General features: G+C 48.9%; 1 protein-coding gene across 1 annotated transcript; it reads left to right on the top strand.

The window, feature by feature from the left end:
• Positions 1 to 989: 989 nt before the first annotated feature.
• Positions 990 to 15,217, top strand: LOC8025560 (sorting nexin-3). Its single transcript, XM_002409391.4, has 4 exons — positions 990 to 1,403; positions 1,508 to 1,603; positions 12,543 to 12,667; positions 14,736 to 15,217. Exons 1-4 carry the CDS (start codon positions 1,230 to 1,232, stop codon positions 14,839 to 14,841), a joined length of 501 nt encoding a protein of 166 aa, XP_002409435.1. The 5' UTR covers positions 990 to 1,229; the 3' UTR covers positions 14,842 to 15,217.
• Positions 15,218 to 15,966: the final 749 nt, after the last annotated feature.

Below are 15,966 nucleotides of genomic sequence, written 5' to 3'. Positions count from 1 at the left end.
CTAATATTCAACATCGCGTATGCGCATAGAGTTATCCTGCAATGCGAATTCGCACATACAGACCGTTTTAAGAAAGAAAAGGTCAAGCACTTGTGTGAAGAATGTCGCACCGTTCGCCGGAAGTGCGCCGGACGGGTATGAACCCCTATGCGCACCGCATAGGGGTTCACGCCCGTCCGGCGCACGGTGCGACATTCTTCACACAAGTGCTCGAACGAATTCAAAGCGCGTTTGACGGTTGCTAATGGCCATAATATTTGTTATGTGTTTGTTTTCTTTCTGCCTGAATATGCCGAGATAATTTCAGACACACCGTTGAGGCACATATCTTGAGCGTCAGTAAAAACTCGTGCAAAAAGGCTTAGCGAGGAGTAGGGGACGCTTGTTAGGGCCTCCGTCGTAGCTAGCCGATCTCAGCGTTAACGAAAAGTTAATCTTCTATCAGCATAAAATTTTAGTGGGAGATATATGATGACACGAGGAAGACATCATAGTAATATTCTGCAGTAGTGAGGTCGAATTTATTGCGTCTCCTTAAAAGTTTACGCGCCAACGCTGGGCTCAAATTTTGATAATCGTGTGAAGATGCGGCTTGCTTTTCGCCCAATGAAGTAACAAGAAATGGACGTTTGGCAAACAAAATACGTGCAGGGCTCAAGGTGACCAAATTTCAGTTGTAGTTCACTGGTACTAAACGGGATTATTGAAATTGAGCTCAAACATGCACTCGTGGGGTGAGGTGACAAAGCCACGACTTACTACGTTCGCATACGCACGCACAATATCCGGTGTTTCGGGAACCAAGGAAAGTGCCCCGGTCTTCGTTTTGTATCGCTCGAGAATGAGGTATTGTACGTTCGTGAAAAGTCAGATAACCGAAAAGGCAAGCAGCGCGTTCGGTCGCGGCGTGATAGCATGAGATGAAGCTGCTCAGTCGAAACCGAAACTGAGTGGCCAACTAGTTCCCAGAGTGCAATGCGCAGTATTTCGCCGCGATGGGGCGCGTCGGTTTTGGAAGTAGTCCGAGATCAGTGGTGGACACCTGTTGGAGAGAAGCTAGTGTAACGAGGCACTGACCCGACCGACCCGACTGACTGACTCAACCGTCTGCCGGCTGAAGATAGCCCAGCTTGCCAACTGCAGCGGCAACAGTGGGGAGCCGACGCAGCTGACGCCTGACGCCTGCTGCCAGCGGTCGTCGGCGAGAGAAGCACACCCCTCGCTGGAGGATGGCGGCTACCGACGTGCCCCCGCAAGAGGCCACCAAGCGACTCCAGACCAAGAAGCAGACGCTGGACGACGCCTACGCGCCACCGGCCAACTACCTGGAGATCGACGTGGGCAACCCGATGACCCACGGCGTGGCCAGGAAGCGCTACACGGACTACGAAGTGCGGATGCGGGTGGGTGGCCAATACGCCCCGCCGCAGTTAGGCTTAGGCTGCCGTCTCTTTGGGAGACTCGGCAGCGACGCCCCCGCACGCACTCAAAGGGTCCCTCGTTTCAGACCAACCTGCCCGTCTTCAAGAACAAGGAGTCTACGGTGAGGAGGCGCTACAGTGACTTCGAGTGGTTACGGAGCGAGCTGGAGCGCGACAGCAAGGTAATGCACCGCGTGAACCGGCCTCGGCCCGCCCAAACACGTTCGGGTGTCCCACTTGGCTACAGGGCTGTTGAGCTCGAATGCCTTTGCCGTCCCTTGGGACTGCGGTGGTACGAGCACGCCAGGGCCTCCCAGTTCCCAGGCACCGCTCGTAAAACAAGCTTTGGTACCGTTTTCCGAGAAATGCGGCACGAAGGTCACAGGGGCTCGAAACACTTGTTCCTGGCATCTGTGGCGGTCTAGCTGTTTGCAGCGTGCTCTTTGTCAGCGATTTGGCAAAAAGTGTGCAGCTGATTGTCTAAACCAGCGCATGGCTTCAGCCTTGGATTCCGGAAGTGCCTTCCATCGTCTTTTTGACGCACTACGGCGATTCATTGTACGGCGCGTAGAGGACGCTCTACGTCGTGTGACCTACGTCATATGATTACGTCGAATGCCGGTGCTGGTTGACTTGACGGCCCTTGGGAGCAATGGTCAACAGCCGCGCTTCTGTAGCAGTTACTACGTGTCCCGACCATCTTTTCGTCGGCATGCCCCGCTACAGAGCAGCCGTCAAGTAGACACAGTACGAGCAGTGGGATTACCGAGTTTGCGGGACGCATTTCGTAGCGTCGAGCGACGGCACCTTTCCAGCGCTGGTTACGGTCGCCTTTGCATCGGCTCGTTCGTGGTGCCCTTTGCCTTTCGTTCCATCAGGCCGTTTCCGCGCTTCGAGCGCAACTTCGGGGCCGAGTACGGGCGAGTGTCGCGGCCCGGCCAGACGGCCATCGGTCGGCCCCCGTTGCAAGCTCGCCGGGGCATCGGTGTGTGCCGTCCGCGAGACCTTTGCAGGGAGTCAAACTATGCAGGCGGGCCGGTTAGGAAACATCATAAGATAAGCACTAAGCCAGTGAGATTTGTCTTGGCCGTGATTTTATTGATCCTTGCATCAGTGTTCAGATTATCAGTGATGTGATTGCTGCGCCAATTGCGCCAAACTGCGCCAAGGGGCTAACCCTGCTACATCCTGCTACATTTCGCCGAAATATGGGTAATCTGCGCCAAGCCTGCGCCAAAGGACCAATTTCGGTCGCCTTTCAAAACCGAAACTAAACTGAGTACCGTAATTGAGCATGCGTGAGCTAGGTGGCGCAAGCAATCCCCCTGACAAAGTATGCTGCATCAATCGTCCATCCCGTCTCGTTCGGTTTTTCCCGCCGTTCTCATTTCGCGCACTCGTGGGTCTCGTCTCCCATCCTGTTGAAAATATTTTAACGATAGATGCAAGCCTATATGGACGCCCCGACGCTAGCTTGCCGGTTACCAGCCATGCCGTCATGTTGTAAAACGTAACCACGTTTTTCCGCATTGGGGGTTACTTGTGATCTGAAGCACTCTCTTCTGAAAGAGACGGCCGTGGCAAAACTATTTTTGGTCCCTGCCTACCACTCGCCGTGGTTATCACGTCGGGTGTTCCCGTCCACACATTGCTGCAGATATGGCGTTTTCTAAAATGAAACAAGGACCGCTGCAGGGTAACCAGCAATCCTGTCCTTGTTTAAATTAAACGCTACTACAAAGATCCCTCTAGCTCAAAGACTGTTGTGTCGAAGTACTGTTTACCTAGGTTTCTCTCTGTGGGATTTCTTTTGAGAGGGACCCCGGTACGTGAAAAGTCCGTCGCAAAAAAAAAGTTTAAGACAAGTTAGCTAGAGCAAAAAAGGCAATGTCTGCACGCTGAACCCGCACAGCGCGCTTGTTTATCTTGAGTTCAGTTGTTCCACAAAGCGCTCCAAGAACTTTTTGACCCTGACTCGTGATGTCTTGCATTGATCCACTCAGGTTCTTTTTTTTTTTATTAGCTTTATTGTCCTTGTTTTGTTTGCGCTTTTTAACCTCTTAAATTAGGTTGTGCCTCGCATACTGGCCTGGCAAGCACGCGCCGCTGGACTGTTTTTCTTTTTTTTTATGCTGGATTGTTACATTTTGCATGCAATTTTGGGGACCAGATGGCGACGGTGCGGAGTGGCAGAGTTTCGGTTTCGATCGAACAGCCGTCTTCGCTCAGATAACGAAGCGCGTGCAACTGCAAGCTGACGAAATTGCCCTCATGTGCACGCGAACATGGTTGCACGACAGAGGTACCAGCCAGGACGCCTGCAATCCATTGCTTTACATTTGCTTGCTTCTGACGAAAATCTGGCTTGTCGGGAACCAGTAAAACGGTGGGAGACGTTTTGGAATTGCTCGGCAACGCCTACAGCACTGTACACTTGTGGGATGTCTCAATGTCTCTTTGGAGACATTGAAAGTGGACATTCATTACTTGCCGAAAGCTAAGCGAGGCTTGCAGCAGCCTTGCAGAAAGTTTCAACAAGCAAAAGGAAAAGCACCCACCAGTCGTACTGACCCTTTTCCATGTGTACAGTTTCGTATTACATTGCAGTAGTTACGTGTTTCATCAGTTGGATACTGCTTCCATTTATTATATTATATAACTAGTAAAGTTTATGCTTTCATATTCACTGCTAAGCAGGTCATTTTCAAATAAATTTAATATGTGCAATTTGGTTCTTATCTATTGCGGGTACATATATATATGTATCATTTAACTGAAGCATTGCAAAATATGTTGTGTCATTGGCATTTCAGTTAACAACTTGAAAGACTCCCAGGTCGTCTAACTTGACCATAATTTGTTTATTGTGGCGAGCAAAGTGCCCTTCCTTTTTCCAGCACTTAAAACAAATATCTTTATTTTTATTTAAAAAAAAATCTGCTTCAAAAGCCACTTTTGCTGCTCCTAAACACTGTTTTGGCTGCTCCAAAGGGCACTTTTCCTGCGCCAGAACACTATTTTGGCTGCTCCAAAAGGTGCTCCAAAACGGCTTAGGCCAATCACATCACTGGATTATGACTAACCTTGCCATTAGAGAGTTTTAGTAATACGTATAGGAGCAAACGCAGACCCCATACGTTAACGTTGCGTCCTCCACACTGTGCATGCGCCATACATACGTAATGCGGCGAGCCTTGCGTACGTACGCTCGCTATCGATTTTTGCGAACGTACGTAGCGGTCCCCTGCATGCCATCTCGTTGCTCTCGTCGCGCACGGGAGAGCGCGAGACTGGTCCAGTTTGAAAGATGGCGGCGGTGAGGCAAACCAGCGGAAGTGCTACGCGCATTGTATGGGTTCGCTTTACCATTAAAGATGACATCAACCTCCTCAAAGAAGTCAACGCGACGAACCCTTTCGAGCACCCACAAAGATGGGTGTCGATAGCCAAGAACGTTGGCGACACCGTCGAACCCAAAAGATGTTTACCGTGCGGTTGGTACAAAAAAAAAAAAGACAACACGTACACGACAGGCACACGGAAACACGCACTTACGTAACAAAGCGAGGAGAATCTGGCTTTGGATTGGCTTGACCGAATACCCGCCTTGGATTGTTTGAAGCAGTTTACAGGAGCACACCTAGATGGCGCTACAAGTCTTTACATATGCGTTCTTCTTCCGCTGTACTAAAAGTGCGTATTCGACGCGCTCCGTAACGTTCCGTCGACGCAACGTTAACTTGGGGGGTTTGCATTTGCCCCTATACGTATTACTAAAACTCTCTATTGTTTACCTGTACTTCGCAAAACCGTAACAATTTTTCTACAAGCGACTCCTAGAGCCGCACGTCAGATTTTGCACCGTGCATTTTTTGTTTTTTGCGACACAACAGGTTTTTGCGTTAAAACTTGGTCGGCGGCGTATCAAAATTTTCTGCTCGTAGCGCAATCGCACCATTGCCGAAAAGTTCCGCATGTACTGGCTAAACGTCGTCATCTTAAGCTCGGCTCGTTTTTCCAAGTTCACATCTAAAGGCCCGTTCACACACTTGTGACCTCTCAGAACTGGGTGCCTTGAAACCTCTTACGAGAGGACACACTGGTGCCATGTATTGGGTAGCAGTGTAAACTTGGCGGTCCGGCATATTTTCTATTTTTCTCGTGCATTATCCTCTCTTGCTAGGCTCGAAAAACTTTTGTGAACGTTAAACGAGCCTTTTTTTATAGGTATTACGCACACTTGGCCTCGGAAATACCGCAAAACCATCGCTCTTGTGAAATGCAGTTCCAGGGTCACCGCATAGATGGCGCCAGAATGCCAGTGTGTTCCCCCGTCCTAAGAAATTTTAAGAGGTTTCAACAGGTCTCGTCTCTCGGTCGCACTCGGTTGCAAGAGTGTGAACAGGCCTTAACAAAACTAGGTACCTTTGATGAAACTAGGGTGCACATCAGTGCATGTCGAGGCAGTTGGCGGCATCCTACGCCTTGGTAAGCGCACGTGCGCAGTGTGAAGTCCACCACCATCATGGCGCAAGGCCCCGTCCTTCCCTAGCATGTCACGTGCAAGGCATGTATATGCATGATGCAAAACTCTTACGAGTTTTCGAAGCGGTGGCGTAGCTTAGTGGTAAGGTGTCTGCTTCATTATGCAGCGACTCCGGTTCGATCCCCAGTGTGGGATTACTTCTTTTATTTTATTTTTTCTCTGTCATTTTGTTTTGTCGAGCGTTTGGCGATATTTGTGACATTTCCTTTTTACGATTAACAATGAAAAAAAAGAATGTTGTCGACGAAACTTTGCTGAATTAAGTGAAATGGGCCTCCCTTTCCGGAGGTGCAATCGGTGACAATTTTGGGTTGCCGGCTGGACGCCGTGAAGCAAGTGGGTTAATAGCTTTGTAATTAGCAACCGCACACTGTCGCCGCAAAGGGGTGTTAACGCAGGCGGGGGGTGGGTTAACCCGCTCCTTAGTGTTGCCCGCGCCGTACGAAAAGGGTGACCCCAATGGCGCGAGCTCTCCACATTGTGCGCATAGCCATTTCCGGTCAAGGTCGACGACGTAGCGTGTGTAGCTTTAATCATTTCAGAACACAAAAAAGGTCAAGACGATGACCCAACAGGGTACATGGCGGCTTTGGGACGGGTTTGTTCCATTTTCGTAAGTGTTCTGAACTCGCAATGGTAAGAAAGAAGAAATTGAGCCGAGTTCCAGGATGCAGGACCCGAGCGTACATTAGAACCACAGGCTACTGTAATCCTGACCTGCCCACGCAAGATTGTGCCAGTGTGTGCCTTGTAGTACAGGCTGCAGCGTTTGGCCATGCTGTGATATGCTATGCAAAGGTCTCGCTGTTTCCTAGAACATATCGAAGGGACAAGGCACTTTGGCGGTACCTGCCCTCTTTGCGAGATCCTGTCCGTGGGCGCGTTACATTCGTCACTGGCTGCCGGCACAGGGACAATGGGTGATCCGAGAATGCGCCTTATTTTCACGATGCAGTGCCAATAGCTTTTCTGGCCCGAGAGCAGTCCGAGCTCAAAGACACCCTCGCACTTCCGTGCCTGAGAAACGCTTTCTATCCAAGCCAACCTGAAAGCTGTGTGTTCTGCTGCAGTGGCCTGCTGGCACCACACTACAACAGGTGTTTCCAAAAGCAGTAATTGGATATCCCCAGCCACGATCCTTGTGCTGGACACGCTATGAACCGTGTTTGGGTCACAAAAAAAGCCTTTGCCGAGTGCCTTCAATGGCCAAGCGAGGCGCTTCATCGGCGACCATGGGCAGGTCAGGATTAGAGTAGGTCGTGATCGGAACGACCCGACAATTCCCCGTGGTGCAATGTGGAATTGACGAGAGTCCTTCTGGGATGTTCTGAACGGGTCTATCGATGCAGATGGTGCCTGCGACTTAAATAAATGTGCTTACTTAACCTCAGTTGTTCAGCTTGTGCACCCGGTAACTCTCCATGCTATCCAAGTGTACGACTGCGCACTTCATTTATTTACGTACCTACATCTGGCTGTTACTGGATATGGAATAAGTCTAAAGGCACGTTCACACCGGCGATGTGGAGCACTCGCAAAAATGCAACTATACCTGTTTTCACCTCAAGAACCGTAGGAAAAAAAGTCCGGCTTCTCGCGGATGATTACTAATTTTCACCTTTAGGTGGAGATTTAAGATATATTTATTAGCATTTTAGAGTGGATACACGTTATCTTATCAAGGAGTACACGTTTCCAACGCCAAAAGCATCGCCTGTGCCTCCGACAACCAAATCTGGCGAGAACTATTTCGCGCGGCGTATGAACAATGCGCAAAACTTTCTGTTCCCTTGAGGTGAAAACTGGTATAGATTACATCGCAAAAAAACGGGATGGTTACACCTGCGCGTACGATGAGAGTTGCTTTTCAAGAACTCGCTCCGCAGAACGAGATGCCAGATGCAAACGAACCGGCGTGTCACTTCCGGGGCGCCGCTGATTGGCTCAGCCGCTCCGTGACTAGATCGCCGCATCGCTAAAGAGTCGGGTCAACAAGCGACTGCTCGAAACTCTACGCTCTTTTTCCGGGATTGTCGCTTTTGTGATGAAAGTTGTCGCGAAAGCGCTGCACATTGCCGGTGTGAAGGCACCTTAACGGCCGAGCTGACTCAAGAGAGGCTCCACTGGGTCTTCCTGGTTCTGTGTATGAGTCCCTACACTCTTTCGATTTTAAGATGTGGAAATGGGGCATGGAAAAGTTGTTTATTCCGTAGCAACATAGATGGCCCAGAGACAGAGTGCCTGCCTATACACCTTTCCAAGAAACTCTCGACTCCAGGGGCAGCAAACCGTTTTCGAGCCCACTCACTGGGTTTGAGGCTAGACTTTCACCGGCGTCCCAGCTAACTCTAACCGAGTGAACTGTAACTTCAATAGGTGCAGCCTGCACCATTTCAAACACTGCTGGTGGCTGAATTCTCGTCTTTTCCTGCTGTATCTTGTGTTTCATGGTTCATGTATTTTCCTGAAAACATTGAGAAAGCATTGTACCATATTTAAAAAAAAAAAAAAATTGTAAATTATTTTTATAGGTTAAGCACGCGGCAGAACAAATGCGACTGGAATGTTGTCGTTCTTTGTTCTTACGATAAGTTTTGACGGCGCCGCCCGATTAGCCGAGTGTCGAACGAAAAGGAGCTTAGCTGTCGAAAATAATTTACAACAGATGGCTAAAAGGCATGCATTTTTCACGCTCACAAATAACGTGTTTACCGAATGACAAGACACGGACATACAATTGAGCGAGTGTTAACATTCGAACAATGTATTGTACGTACCACACGATGCAGCGTTGTCTAGAAAAGATTTATTTGAGAAAGATCTCGAATAACACATTCACAGTCGACGGCGGTCGCATCTTGACGATCGGACGGAATGCAAGATCACTTTGTTTCGAAGCACGTTTTGGGGAGAGTTTCCTTTTTCACAACAGCACCGAGGCAGAGACACGTACGCGACTGGCCCGTTTCCCACCCTAACTTGGACAACTATTTTTGGAGATTACTGAGGATTCTACTCGGATTCTTTCTGGAAAGGGGGAGAACAATTGTCATTGTTCGCAAAATTGCGTCGAGGACACTTCGAGGTCCTTCCCCTCCTTCGTTTCCCGTGAATGTCGAGCAGCGGCGCTTGAATGGCGGGCACTTACCAGCCCTATTTCTCGCAGTTGGAGATAACTCGGAAAGCGTACGCGTAAAAAAATGAAGTGGAAACTTTCAAGAGGGGCCAGAAAACGTTGAATGAAAAACCATACAAACATAGGTAGAGAATCACGCTGACATTACTTTTCAATTCTTTCGGACGGTAATTTGTGCACATTTTATATGCAGTATATATACTGGAACTTGGATTTTCCTGTTTGCTCCCCCCCCACGGTCAGATGCACCTCAAAGTGAACCATAACAGTTGCTTCTTTGGCACACACGACGGACGTGCTAAACGGGATTGCTTCCTCTGGTAGTGATGAGAGTCGACCCACCAGTTTTGCTTCCAACGGTGAAGGTCTGGGAGAAGCGGTAGTCCTTGGCGGCTCGTTCTCAGAAGTTGATCCATTCCATTTCTCCCAGGAGCGTTCCAAGACGTTCCTCCGAACGAGCCCAAGTTGTCGTGCATGGTCTCGCAAGGGGTGGGTGGTTGCTGGGCAGAAATGCTGTCGGAAAGAGGTCGCGCAAGCTTCCCGAGATGCGTTTTTTTTTCCAAGGACCTCCACTAAAGGCATGCCGCGAGAGGCACCTGCTTTGCACGCTTCGCGTCATTTCAGACTACAGCAAGCATTTTTACCTGCTGAGGCAACACATCCTTGACGAGGCATTTCAGATTAACTGTCGTTGTTCAGCTCACAGTGGTCGAAGCTCGATGGTTCAACCTTCCTTCGCAAATAAGGCTGGGATTGTGTGCGTCCCGTTGTCTCTAGAATAGGCTGACCTCACTGGACCCTCGGCATTGTAGCCTGGTCACGACGTGGCACGGTAAATCAATCTCGTGTTCCGCGAGCCTTCCAGCAATGCCTTTGCACGAAAGCTTTCAGTAATGAGATTGCTGCGCCATTTGCGCCGAAGGTTTTACCCAGAGCCGTATATGGGGAGAGTTTGGCCAGTGGGTGTGGCGACGAAGGCGCCGGAGAAAAGTAAATGAAAGGGAGGAGAGCGCCGAAGGAGCGAGAGAGGAGACGACCGCCATATAAAAGTTTGTGGCCATATGCGGAAAAATCTTCATTTATTAGCTTTTTAACCCACCGAGGAATAACAGGATGTAATTTTTTGCAAGAGCCAGCGATATAAAAGGCAATAATCGAAATTTAGATGCCGATCCCACGCATTCCGCCGTGAGAATGATCGAAGATGGCGGCCCTCCCCACTCGGGTGGGAGCAGCCGGGAGTTCACGCGCATGCCTCTCGCTCTATGGTGCGTGCTGATTGGCTCACTCGGGAGGAGAGCGTTACGGCGGCGAGATCATAGACTGACCAAACTCTCCCCATATACGGCTCTGGTTTTACCCCGCTACATCTCGTTACATTTTGCCAAAATGTGCCAAATTTGTGCCAACACCTTACTAAAACATAATTTTTGCTTCCTAAAAATACAGTTCAGGCCTCGCTACTCGGCTGGAGAATTGCTGCGGTACGCTTGTGGGAATTTTCGGAGCTTTCTATTCTTTGTCACAAATAGATTTGATATCTGCATGGAATACTGACAGCACCTGTAAGTTTGGCACCATTTCTACCATTGGTGGTCTGTTCCGGCGGTTAGCTAGCTGAGTGCACTTCTCACCCCTCACTGGTGCCCTATTGGGGAAGAGGAGCGACCGTGACGCCCCAAGCGGTTAACTTTAGAACTACACGGATAGGGACAACAAATACAATGACTCGGCGCTCGGCCGACATAACCGAACGCGGCGTCAGCGTTCGGCTGGAGTTTGTGTTTTCCGGTGAGGGGGAGGAGGGGCTCTTCTGTTTCCACTCCGGCCTGCATGAACACTGCAACAAGCACGGTCCGAGCTCGGCACAAAAGCCCAAGTGGGTTCAAGCTCGCATTATCTGAGGCTAGATCCGGCACTTAGCGTCGCTTTGTCGATTGTTAGTATTTTTTACATTAAACTGTGCCCCAGAAGATGACATGGAGATGCCCATAAGGTCTGAGCACAGGCCTTGTGTTGAGTAAACACCGAGGTGTGGGGATACAAATGGGTCGGAGCGCCCCCTATAGTTCGATCTCCTGCCCAAAAGAGGCAACAGCGGAGGGGACATTGCAATTTTACGCATCTTGCTGAACTGCAGTGGCTGTTCTATCAAAGAGCTAGAACCTATCGAAAGGTGATAGCTAAGAGAGTTGACATAAAAGGTAGACCTGAGCGGGACGTTGCGCACAATTTCTGAATAAAGCTCTCCCTGTGTATACCAATGTTCTATGTCTTTTTCAAATTCGAGGTTTTGCGAGGAAGATTTATATGGGCTGCTCCGTAGCTTTATTTTTTACGCCAACTCGCGAGTTCTCACTTTTATATAGGTTTTATCTGTTGGATAGAAGAGTCAATAGGGTAAATTAAAACTAAATTAGCTGGATTGGAAGCCTGGGTATATAAGGTTCAGTGTTTTTTTGTTTTTTTTTTCTTCAGTTTTGGGTATGTTTTTTTGTGCGTATTGTTTCCCACGGATTCTGCTTTTTATGTAAATTGATTATAACTTAACCAATTGAAACAAAAAGCACTATAAAAAAAATTTAAAAAATGCCCCCAAACTTTAAAGAAAAAATAATATAATTTTAGCGAGTCCAGTGTTTTTTTGTTTTTTATAAGAAGGCATATTTATTAAGAAAAGGTTAGGGTGCAAACAAGCTGGTGAAGGTTTACCATTTGAGACAAAACTCCGAGACGGGAGGGAAGGAAGGACAACACAACAGAGTCTCAATTGTTTGCATTCCGATTTTCATATTCACGAAGTTAATCTTTGTAATAAAATTATGAAAGCTTAATTTGTTTGTGGTAATTGGGTATTTGTTTCATTGCAACCTTTAGAACTTGAACAAAACGTCAATTTGGGTGCTCGGAAGTTTTTTATTCCGACATTATCTGGGTGGAATATAACATTTGGTTTAGCTTTGATTCCGTACCTGAACTAAGCATTCAGAGCAGTTCCTACAGACCTTCATCAATGGGCATCTTAGTGGCGTGCCAGGTGCTTCTTCTCCATGCATCTATACATGTATACTCATTTTCAGCTCAAGAAAAGGGGAAATTTGTTCGCCTGGTGAAGTAGTTCCTACGAGGTTTTGGCATTGGAGGTGGATCTCTACCTAAAGGGGCCAATGCTCCACGGGGGCTCTTTTTTGCTGCAGAAAATCCCCTTGAGATGGCTTCTTGGTTAGTCTCTAATTGTTTTTTCTCCGAGGGCCTGTCGAGGTTCCGTTTTAGATGTTTCCCAACGAGGCAGCACACTGGTCTCTGAAGACCAAACCGGAGGAAACTGTCGGCTCCTACCTTTGAACCTGTACCACTTTGACGCTCTGGGGTTGTTCATTGGCCGTCCTCTGGCGGCTGGCGTTCTGGGAGCGGCTCATTGCTCCGTGTCTGCTTGCAGATTGTGGTGCCACCGCTGCCCGGAAAGGCCTGGAAGCGGCAGATGCCGTTCCGCGGCGACGAAGGCATCTTCGACGACGAGTTCATCGAGGAGAGGAAAAAGGGCCTCGAGGTCTTCATCAACAAGTGAGTGGCTTCCTGCGTGAGGACTGCCCACTGCTCCGGGGTTTTTTATGCTCTCGGGCACGGGAGACTGTGTTGCACTGGCGCAGTGCGACTGGAGCCGTACGCGGAGAGTTGAAAGCGGGCTCGTTCTGGTGCCGCATTCCAAGTTTGTCGCTCGGTTATGGCACAATTTGAATGCAACCCAGGCATTCTTTTATTTGCATTTGCTACCAGAACGAGGAAACTTTGTATTTGAAGACCTGCACGAAAAAGATATTTTGAACTCGTTTGACGAGCAGCCAGGTGGGCGTCGCTTTTCATTAAGCTCGAATACGCGCCTGACTGAGAGTCGTTACCATTGACTCCAACACTAAGTCTGCAATGTTGACGCAGGAGCGGGCTGAGGCACTTTATTTTTCGTTCGTTAACTCGCCTCAATATTATTTTAACGAGAGCAACGACCCGGGTCAATGCGTTTTGCTCGCTACCACTGTTTGGAAACCATCCCGAACGGAGCTTGCTCAGACGCGGCTCATTTCCGTTAAGCAAATTCTTCGCTCGCTTTCCGGCGATGCCAGTGAACGGGCAAACTCTCTCTTTCTCCGAGCACAACAGCGCTGTGGCACCCGTCGTCGTGCCTCAGCAGGCCGGACAACAGTGTTGGGAATACATTGTACTTAAAGTACTACTTCAAGTAGATTTAGTAAATTTGTACTTTACTCGAAGTACATTCCCCGAGCATATACTTGTACTTTACTTTTTTTTTTCCGGCACTTTCCAAGGAAAGTACAAATCCCGACTTCAAAGTACATTCCCCAAATTTGGTTTTGTTAAATTTGTATCACGAAGTGATGCTTTGTCAACTCCCAAGAAATACAGGGAGGAATATTCTCTCACCAGAGACGTGGGCAGACAACGCTCCGCTGGTTCTGGGGACGGCTTTCCAGTAGCTTTTAGAACTCTCGCTACTTCTCGGTCGGTCTGCACAAGAGAGAAGGTTTAAACTATTAGGAGAGCAAAATTAATCATAATCTAGCACCTCAAACTGTGGTGGGGAACAATTAAACTTTCAAGTCGGAGGAAAAAACAACAGAGAAGAACGTCACAATGTTTGGGACGTTCTCTTTTGTATTTTTCTTCGACTTGAAAGTTCCTTAATTTTTTCGCACCCCAATCTCAGGTGTCGCATTATGATTAATTCTCACCAGCTCGCTTTCACACTCACTGTTTTTTTCCAATAAAGAGAGATCTATGAGAGGATTTCTTGCGGAAGCTACGGAGCTGACTTCATGCCCTCTCCTTTTACATCCCTTGGGTGCAACAATCCACTGCAAGCGGCGCCAAATTCAGAAGAGGGACTTCTAAATTTGGCTCCATCCCTGAAAATAACTACTCCGTGGCCACTTGACTTTATCAAATATTCGCCGCTTTTTTCGAAAATAGCTCATGCACCCCTGCACTACCCTTGGGCAATGCATACCAGTTAAAAAATCACTGTATAAGGGAATTGAAAGGTTGTGTTAAAATATTTTTAAAGTAGAGAGCGCGACACTGTTAGCACGAACAAGCAATCTCCGGTTTTTCCAGTTTTTCTCTTTGAAACGAAGGGATGTCATCCAAGTTATTGTTTTGTAAGGAGGACATTTAATTCTACGATCTAAGCGATAAAATTTCGTGCTTGCTAATACTATTTAGAAGTAAAATGCGAAAATGTGCCAATGTAGTGTTCACGCTAACAGTGTCTCGATGTGTACATTGTATATATAGTACTTGACTTCAAGTACATTGCACCCAGTGTACTTGCTACTTTACTTAAAGTACATCGCGTCTCATTTACTTTACACTTGAAGTACCTTTTAGATGTGCTTTAGCCAACACTGCCGGACGAGACTGTAGCTCCCGCTGTCTTAGAAACTGCGTCTGGCGTCTGCTTCGATTTCCGTCTGGGGGCGGAGCAACTTGCGGCGGAACGGGCCATTCCACGCCGCCATATGCTTCGGAGGGCCGCTCGAGGCAGGCCTCGGTTGGAGGCGCATTTGGGGCTACTCGCGAGGGGCTTGAGTGGCAGAGAGTGTGCTTTTTGTTTCAGGGTGGCGGGCCACCCGCTGGCACAGAACGAGCGCTGCCTGCACATGTTCCTGCAGGACCAAGTGATTGACCGCAACTATGTGCCGGGCAAGATCCGCAACACGTGATGGACAGTCGGCGCTCCCAGCCGCTCGTTACCTTGCCCGTCCGGCCACTGCGTCGAGAGGACCGCCGGATCGTAACCTCGAGTCATTCTGGTCCCGACGCGTCTGTGCGCGAGTCCCAGTGTCGGACGGAATTCCTCCCGCTGTTGGTCGGGATTGCGGGTCCGTGGTTTCCCCGTCGGTCGTTACATTTCACTGCAGGTGCTGCGCTTGTATCGAGAGCGAATAAACTTAACGGAAACTGTTTAGCAACACGGTGCAACGCAGTTGCGGCGACCGTCGCTCCTTTTACGCGGACGGACCTCTTTATTGTCGGGATCTGAATGACTTCTGCGGTAACTCTGTTGGGCACATGTAATAAAGTGTACATTTTTGGCAACGTGCGGTTCCAGTGGATGCACGGGTGGCAAAAGGACAGCTGGCTGCGCGGGGATTTCCAATCGGAAAGTGACTGGCGTCGTACGCCGGGCTCATTTGCAAATGCCCCAATTTTGCTCGGCGCGAGGTTTTTGATTGCGGAGAATGGGGCTTTCGTAGGCAATGTGCCAATAGCATCTTACCGCATTTAGCGCGCAAAGTGGGAAGTGCCAACCCCGTGCATTGGAATGGCAGCATGCGGAAGGATGCTATTAACGGAACCCCCTCAATATGGAAAGTTCGTCCATTTGTATAGTTTTTTAAACGGAAAATTGACATTACACAACTCCAACGCTGGACATTGGGGCTTTGCGTCGTGAAACCTAACGTGTGACCTTGCGCATTGTTCGGGCGTACGATAGACTTGAAATGCAGATTACCTACGTGAAGCTGTTTCGAACAAAAGTTGGAAGAACTTCTGGGTGGCTGGCATGTCGAATCTTGAGGCTCGGAAATGCTGCAACTTGCAGCGGGGGCGCATTCCAACACCATTCGGTGGAAGCCGACTACGCCGAACAAGCGCGGCGAGCCGTTGACGACGTCCACTGCAACTTTAGAACTGCTGGGGTCAGTGTCCCAGACTGGTTTAGTTGAGGCAGGAGGGGGGGGAACAACAAAGCTGTTCTCTTTCTTGCACTTGGAGGGGGGCATGTAGGTGTGGAAATATGCGAGACAAGTTTGGAACAAGTGGCACTTGGAGGTGCGAAAAAG

This window comes from Ixodes scapularis, unplaced genomic scaffold, assembly GCF_016920785.2.
Source record: "Ixodes scapularis isolate PalLabHiFi unplaced genomic scaffold, ASM1692078v2 PGA_scaffold2__306_contigs__length_199485367, whole genome shotgun sequence".
NCBI lineage: Eukaryota > Metazoa > Arthropoda > Arachnida > Ixodida > Ixodidae > Ixodes > Ixodes scapularis.
Note: the sequence above shows the minus strand (reverse complement) of the source record. Positions and strands in the feature narration are given on the sequence as shown.